Here is an 8,581-nt window from a genome sequence, read left to right as displayed (position 1 = left end):
GAATTAAAGCTTCTTTTAGTTCAGATAAATAATAATGAATGAGGGGATGATAAAGGGTCTCATACTGATGAAATGGGTGAATGAAGGCAACATTACCGATGACGACCACAGGGTGGAAACACACACAACGCTGCAGTTATTCGCATGTTCACAGGAGCTTTGAAGTTGCCCGTGGATGTCATGTAGCAACATTGTGATGGGTGCACACATAGCCATAAAAGTGCAGACCCCGACACACGAAAGCCCCGACGAGAGAACCGAGGAAAGTTGTGCGGGGCGCGCAACTTATCCAGACCTCACGAAGAGATGACATCCCACCGGAGAGACGCGCGCCACCTGAACTGCACGGTTTATTTTGTTGATTGAGAAAAGTTTCATGAATATATACAATGTTTATGAATGGGAGTTCTCTGAACAGCTCTGCACTGGACCCTAGCGAGCAAGCACTTCACCGGCCGCCCTGGGTCACTACAACTCTCGGGTGTTTCCTCATATTCACTATAGTGGTGGATATTTTAGGAAACCTGCTGGTGATTTTCTCCGTCTACAGAAACAAGAAACTTCGGAACGCAGGTGAGTGACACGCGCGTCACATATATTTCACATTAACTGCTAAAATGCTGCGTTTGAGGCGTTAAGACAAGAGGATACACCAAACAACAACACTGACAGGCAGGAATCAGAAAGGAGAGCGCGCAAGCATCTCTTATATACGCGCACGTTTCATGTTTGCCTGAAATCGCATCGCAGGCGTTGTGTCGAAATCTGTACACCAGCGTTTCCTGATAACGTTAATATACAGAAGAATTAGATTCAAATACAACCAAATTGCACTTTAAACTTTAAATGTGTGCGTGTTTTTACGCAAGACTATTTGCAAAAGTACCATTATAATGAACAGGAATACCAACTAGAAAATAAACATTGTTTAGCAAATAAAACGTTGATTTGGTTGATTCTACACTACATTCCAGAGTTCATGTTAAAGTGTAATTATAAATATATAGTACCAATTAACGACATGCACTTAACATCTAATTGTTGAATAACTTGTAAACACACCTGGTTAATACTTTTATGACTATAAAATGTAATATGGACAATGGACATCATGTTTTGTGGATGAATTTTGTTATTAAAGTTACATCACTCCTGTTTGAAAATGAACTTGAGAGGTGCCATTAGTAAGATAAGTCACAATTTAATAAATGGTAGAGTCTGATGTCTATTGTAACACAAATGTGGGCTACTGTACAATTGCAAAACAATAAGATATGATTTCAGTAGCTACATTTCAGATTTCACATTTTGCCCAATCTCCATCACATTTGAGTGCCTTTCAGATCATGTCTGACAAAGGTTATTATATATTTTATTTTCAAAACCATTTCTTCTAACAGCAGTGGGCAAGTTTAGCAACACTTCTTCATGCTTTGTCAATTTCATTATTTTTTTTTTTTTCATTTTTCAGTTCATTTTTGGAAAGCCATCAAAGTTGTAGGTGGTGTGGCACAGTTGTTAAAAAAAAAGAAAAAAAAAAAGAGAGATGGTCAGTGAAAGGTTGCAGGTTTGAACCCCACAGAAGGCAATCCAAGGGCCATCATCACTGAACCTTCAGCAAGGGACATAACCCCAAACTGGTTGCTCCAGTCTAGTGATTCTCCCTGTGTACATGCTTGTCCACATAAAAACTGATTTTTATTTTATTTTATTTTTTTAATATATATATATATATATATATATATATAACCATTCAGAATCAGTAACTGAATCCCAGATTTTGGTCTATTTAGTATTTATGATGCTTTTAATTCCATGGTTTTCCATATAATAGACATTACAAATAACTGTTGAAATGATCGTAAACATATTTTTTGGTCAGTACAAACTATATATATACATTTTGTGTGTGTGTGTGTCCCTGGAAAATATTCAGTGCCGAAGAACGAGTTAAATGAATTATTTTGGGGACTCCATATCTGTGTACCTGTCAGCAGCATGTCTGACAAAGGTTATTATATATTTTATTTTCAAAACCATTTCTTCTAACAGCAGTGGGCAAGTTTAGCAACACTTCTTCATGCTTTGTCAATTTCATTATTTTTTTTTTTTTCATTTTTCAGTTCATTTTTGGAAAGTCATCAAAGTTGTAGGTGGTGTGGCACAGTTGTTAAAAAAAAAGAAAAAAAAAAAGAGAGATGGTCAGTGAAAGGTTGCAGGTTTGAACCCCACAGAAGGCAATCCAAGGGCCATCATCACTGAACCTTCAGCAAGGGACATAACCCCAAACTGGTTGCTCCAGTCTAGTGATTCTCCCTGTGTACATGCTTGTCCACATAAAAACTGATTTTTATTTTATTTTATTTTTTTAATATATATATATATATATATATATATATAACCATTCAGAATCAGTAACTGAATCCCAGATTTTGGTCTATTTAGTATTTATGATGCTTTTAATTCCATGGTTTTCCATATAATAGACATTACAAATAACTGTTGAAATGATCGTAAACATATTTTTTGGTCAGTACAAACTATATATATACATTTTGTGTGTGTGTGTGTCCCTGGAAAATATTCAGTGCCGAAGAACGAGTTAAATGAATTATTTTGGGGACTCCATATCTGTGTACCTGTCAGCAGCTGTGTTTTGGGTCTTCCCTCTTTTTTGCTGTTTCATCCTGTGAGATTTTCTAGGCACATATCCGAGCTTTAAACTCTGATCTGAACACAGAGAGGCTGTTTGGTTCTATAAGGGAAAATGAACACGTTCGTTGGATTTGATTGACGTGCTGTGTCGTATATATGGCAGTTTATTTTGGCATTCATCTGTCCACATCAGTATGATGTGCCATGGGATTGTGTTTCTTGTACTGTCAATCACAGAGTGGGAAAATAACACACGAACAGAAAACCTGTCCAAAATCTGAATATTAGCAGATAAGTAGGCCTACTGGAAAACGTGACTCAAATAGACTCGTTAGAAATACAGCGGACTCAATTTAATTAAGCTTTGACCCACATTGTGGATCTTGACATTTTTCCAAGGTGCTCATTAAATATGTGTTGGGACGTAGGAAAGTTTATGGAAAGAGCGCAACGAATATCTGCGCGCTCAAGTTTGTCCTGCTCGCGTGCAGGTGGAGGCTGTTTCTATTCCAATGTCAAGTTCAAGCGCTCCCCACTGTCAGTTCCCGTGCGCCTTTGCGCTGACCGCTCTTGTCGAATGTGCGTCTCTAGTTCGCCAAAGGGAACATGTGATTCATGCTTTCATTCATTTGGAATGACAGTTTTAATCCTCTATTCAATTTTAATCCACAACAATCAAACGAATCAAATATACACGTGCTTACACAATGCATAATATGACACTGATAAACCCTTGTGCCACAGACATTGTTTCACAGCAAATGCACATATTTGTTATTGCATTTATATTTACTTCTTGAGTTATTTGGGATAATCTGTTGCAAATCTGGAAGTTATTTATTAATAACTGTAAATAATTTACTGTTTGAGAAGCCATCCACAGATGCTATTTTACAAGAATCCAGTGATGAACCTGGATTAGTAGTGATAACCTACATATTTTAAGAGGTCAGTAAATCAAATGCAAACTGATATGATAATTTCTTGGTATTTAAAAGCAGTATCATGTATCTGAATTTGAACTTTTTGTCAGGTGGGTAGGAAGAGTGTTATTGACTCCTTGGTAATGATAGGAAGCCCTTGAGACAGAGAGTGGAAGACCAGATAGTTGCTCATCTAAGAGAGTGTCAGAGAGATTGCAAAGTTTTTCATTAGGGAAAATATAAGATCAAGTAAGAGACCATGATAAGATTAAAGAAACATCCTCACAAAAACTTTAGTTATTGTTGAATGGATGCTAGAAAATGTCTAATCCATATTAGTCTTTTATGATCAACAGTTATTTAATTAGTAAGGCCAATTCATCAAACATTAATTAAAATAAAAAGTGTTTATTAAAAAAAAAAAAGAACCATTTACATTATAAAGATGCAGTTAGCTTATTTGGAACACCTGTATCTTATACACCCTCTTTGACTTTTCAGTTTGCAATTAAAGCAATTTAATTTAGTCAATTTATGACAAAACATAACATGAGAGTTTAGAAGAGCGACTGATGTTATTCCTTTTCAGTACCATATTGTTTGGTTGGTTGATTGATTGATTGATTGTTTGATTGATTGATTGTCAATGACCCTATATGTTTAAAGCAAATCTTAAGTTTCTGAGTACTTGAGCACTTTATACATAGTAGAATTAGTGTAGTTTGTCAAATAGAGCCCATGTCTTTTTAAAAAAAATTTTTTTTTTAAAGACACTAAAAACGTCACATTAGCTCCCTACTTGACTTTTTTTGTTTTGTTTGATAGATAAATCTGACAACACATTTATAGATGGCAGTCACTGTTTTCATTTAGTGTGGATTGTCTCACTTAAAGGTGCTACTTTATGTTGGAGTCACACCTGGTTTTTGTCCTGCAGCCCAGAGGCAAACAGAGCAGGACAAAACAGGGACACAATTTTACAGTGGACTCCCCTGGCCACTCTGCACCTGCTGGACTGGCTTGACATCTGAAGAAATGCACAAAACGCACACACACACACACACACACACACACACACAGGTTTGTTTTTGTGAAAAGTGGGGACATCCCATAGGCGTAATGGTTTTTATACTGTACAAACTGTATGTGCTATTGCCCTACACCAACCCTACCCCTAAACCTACCCCTCACAGGAAACTGTGCTATTTCAGATTTTCAATACACTCCATTCTGTGTGATTTATATGCGTTTTGAAAAGTGGGGACATGGGGTAATGTCCTGAAAAGTCACCTTCTCCTTGTAATACCTATGTCATACCCTTGTCATTATACAAATTTATGTCCTCATTTGTCACAAAAACGCGCACACACACACACACACACACACAAAATGAACAATTACCACAGAGACAGCTGAGGCTTCCAATCACAAAGTCCCTTCTTGAAATTCAGAAAGATCGAAGCAGCCACCACAACTGCTGGACATATGGCTGTCCTCCAGTGCCAGATGAATGAGTGACAGTGTGTGCTGGGGGAGGAGTGCTGTCCCGCGGCCTGTGTGATTGCAGTGCTCACTCATAATCTGGGACGTCTCTCTCTCTCTCTCTCTCTCTCTCTCTCTCGAGTCATTGTACGTGTAGCGGGCGACCAGAGCCTTGTTTTTAGGTCAGAAGAGGATGTGTGTGGTGTGTGTAGTTGCAGAGAGCTCTTACTGTATGCAACCCACAGGCTTTAGCACACAGCTCAGGTTTACACTATAGTGGTATTTGTTCAATTGGTGCTGCTGTTCACAAACACACGTTTACCTCTGTTGAGTGAGTCAATGTTTTTAATGCAATGAAAGCAAAGAAATCATATTATTTATTTATTTATTTGTCATATACATAATATAAATGGGGTTGAGTCAGTAAGATTTTTTAATGTTTTTGAAAAACGTCTCTTAGGCTCATCAATGCTGCATTAATTTGATAAAAATGCAGTAAAAACAGCAATATAATGAAATAATATTAATTTAATATTATTAATTTAAAATAAATGTTTTCTAAATTAGCTGAAATTTCAGCAGCCATTACTCCAGTCTTCAGTGTCACATGTTTTTTTCCCCATAAATGATTGTAATATGCTGATTTTGTGCTGAAGAAACATTCCTTAAACAGCTGTTGTGCTTATAGTTTTTTCAAAATGCTTACTCACAGTTTTTGAAACTATGGCTCCATTTCTCAAAACTCTACACACAAAACCACAAAACACACACAACATGCAAAACGTCACACACATCTTGCAAAAGCAAACGCTTCTTTGAAAACTATTTTAATTTTTCTAAAAATTGTATTTTTGCGTAGTAACTCTACACACAAACATAAAATAATTAGCCACATACACACCAAACTATGTATTGTGTATCTTTTGCTTGTTCAGAGTGCAGTGGAGTTTGTCATAGCACTCGCACATACATGCATATACACATACAATGTATATATAGTATATAGAGAACCATGTTTAGAGTTTTGCAAAAAGTTTGTTTTACAATATCAAACAGAGTTTAAAGCATGTAATGTGCTTGTAGTTTTGCAGACAGTCTAAAGATTAGGTATATGAGTGAATGGTTCCACTAAGTGGGCCTCAAGTATCACTTTTGGTATATATATGGACCACAAAACCAGTCATAAGGGTAATTTTTAAAAAAATTGAGATTTATACATCCTCTTAAAGCTGACTAAATAAGCTTTCCATTAATGTATGGTTTGTTAGGATATGACAATATTTGGCTGAGATACAACTATTTGAACATCTGGAATCTGAGGGTGCAAAAAAAATTAAAATATTGAGAAAATCGCCTTTAAAGCTGTCTAAATGAGGTCCTTAGCATTGCATATTACTAATCAAAAATTAAGTTTTGATTTATTTTTGGTAGGAAATTTACAAATTATCTTCATGGAACATATCTTTACATAATATCCTAATGATTTTTGGCATAAAAGAAAAATCTATAATTTTGATCCATACAATGTATTTTTGGCTATTGCTACAAATATACCAGTGCTACTTAAGACTGGTTTTGTGGTCCAGGGTCACACACACACACACACACACACACACACACACACACACACACACATCTATATATTGGAAAGCAATACAGAAAGTTGCAATGGACACATTTTTAAATAAATCAGTATTTTTTTGGTGAATAGAAAGTTAAAAGGAATAGCATTTGTTTTGAAATAGAAATCTTTTGTAACATCATAAATGTCCTTACTGACAGTTTTGACCATTTTATTGCATCCTTGATGAATAAAAGTATTAATTTCTTTAAAAAAATTGTTTCAATTGCTGCAGCCCAGAGACCTTCAGTGTATATATGAGTGATGAATTTGTAGCATGTTGTTAATCTTAAACCTCATTAGGCTTTTTTACAGAAACACTGAATGACCCAAGCATCACCACCACAAATGTCTCAAATATCACCACCAGCAGTTCTCTAAATAATTTGTTCTGTTTAATATGAAAAATATTTATTCATGTATGGTAGCAACTGCATTTTAGGTTATATTATAAGAAATATTTGATTGACTGATGCTTATTAGAGATTTAGTTGTTATTCTTTCAAATTATATCCCATATGCATGTATCTTCTTAAAAAGCCATCTAAAACTGTATTGTATAGTAAAGTGACGCGAGAAGTGGGGCTGATGAGATTTTAAATGTGTCCCCCCCACACTTTTAGAAGTAATTTCTACACTCCTGTTTAAACTCTGTTAAAAAAGTAAAATTAATATGAATAAAATACTAAAATGAAGTCAATCTGACACAATGAGTGTTACTTTAACAACACATAACTCGTATGGTGCCAATATATAGTGATTTTCAATGTATTGAGCTTGTTTTTGTGTGTGTGTGTGTGTTATTGTTTATACTACATTGTAGGGACCAAAATGTAAAACCTGAAATTTTTGACAATGCCGGTCCCCACAAGGGAAAAAATTATTAAAAATAGTAAATTATGTTTATCTGAAAGTGTAACAATGCAAACAGGCGTTCTGTAAGGGTAGGTTTAGGGTTAGGAGATAAAAAAATATCGTTTGGCCAGTATAAAAGTAATAGAAGTCTATGGAAAGTCCACATAATTCACAGAAACCAACATCTGTGTGTGTGTGTGTGTGTGTGTGTGTTTGATAACTGAATTGTATTGTAAATTTATGATGACTGGTTTACTAGATGTGCTGTATTAGCTAAGCTTAATTTCTGCTTGAGTTGTTGACAGTGTTCTCCCACTGCATTCACCATTAAGCCTGATATACAGTATCTCACAGAAGTGAGTACACCCCTCACATTTTTGTAAATATTTTATTATATCTTTTCATGTGACAACACTGAAGAAATGACACTTTGCTACAATGTAAAGTAGTGAGTGTACAGCTTGTATAACAGTGTAAATTTGCTGTCCCCTCAAAATAACTCAACACACAGCCATTAATGTCTAAACCGCTGGCCACAAAAGTGAGTACACCCATAAGTGAAAATGTCCAAATTGGGCCCAAAGTGTCAATATTTTGTGTGGCCACCATTATTTTCCAGCACTACCTTAACCCTCTTGGCATGGAGTTCACCAGAGCTTCACAGGTTGCCACTCAGTGCCGGCAGCACTCATGCAGCCCAGACTATGACACTCCCACCACCATGCTTGACTGTAGGCAAGAAACACTTGTCTTTGTACTCCTCACCTGGTTGCCGCCACACACGCTTGACACCATCTGAACCAAATAAGTTTATCTTGGTCTCATCAGACCACAGGGCATGGTTCCAGTAGGCTTGCCGCGATAGACGGTGCTAACGGTTATAACGGTGTAAAGCCGCAACACCGGTTACGTCACTTGCCCACCGCATCACCGACCCCCACCGTCGTTTTGATTTTTTATAGAAATAAAAATCTTTTAGTTCAGTAAAAGAACAGACACTACAATTAAAAACTGAACGCGGCTGCTCAATGCAGCGTGCCGAACG

General features: G+C 36.3%; 1 protein-coding gene across 1 annotated transcript in view; it reads left to right on the top strand.

The window, feature by feature from the left end:
• Nucleotides 1-189: 189 nt before the first annotated feature.
• The window catches only part of LOC107754134 (melatonin receptor type 1A-A), a 60,456-nt gene continuing 52,064 nt past the window's right edge, over nt 190-8,581 (top strand). The window contains exon 1 of the mRNA XM_016570456.1: nt 190-573. Within this exon, the coding sequence (XP_016425942.1) occupies nt 390-573 (184 nt within the window). The 5' untranslated portion in view covers nt 190-389. The remainder of the gene's footprint in view (nt 574-8,581) is intronic.

The sequence above is a fragment of the Sinocyclocheilus rhinocerous genome, unplaced genomic scaffold (genome assembly GCF_001515625.1).
Source record: "Sinocyclocheilus rhinocerous isolate Xijiao unplaced genomic scaffold, SAMN03320098_v1.1 scaffold681, whole genome shotgun sequence".
NCBI classification, from domain to species: domain Eukaryota; kingdom Metazoa; phylum Chordata; class Actinopteri; order Cypriniformes; family Cyprinidae; genus Sinocyclocheilus; species Sinocyclocheilus rhinocerous.
This window is presented reverse-complemented; position numbering and strand designations above follow the sequence as displayed.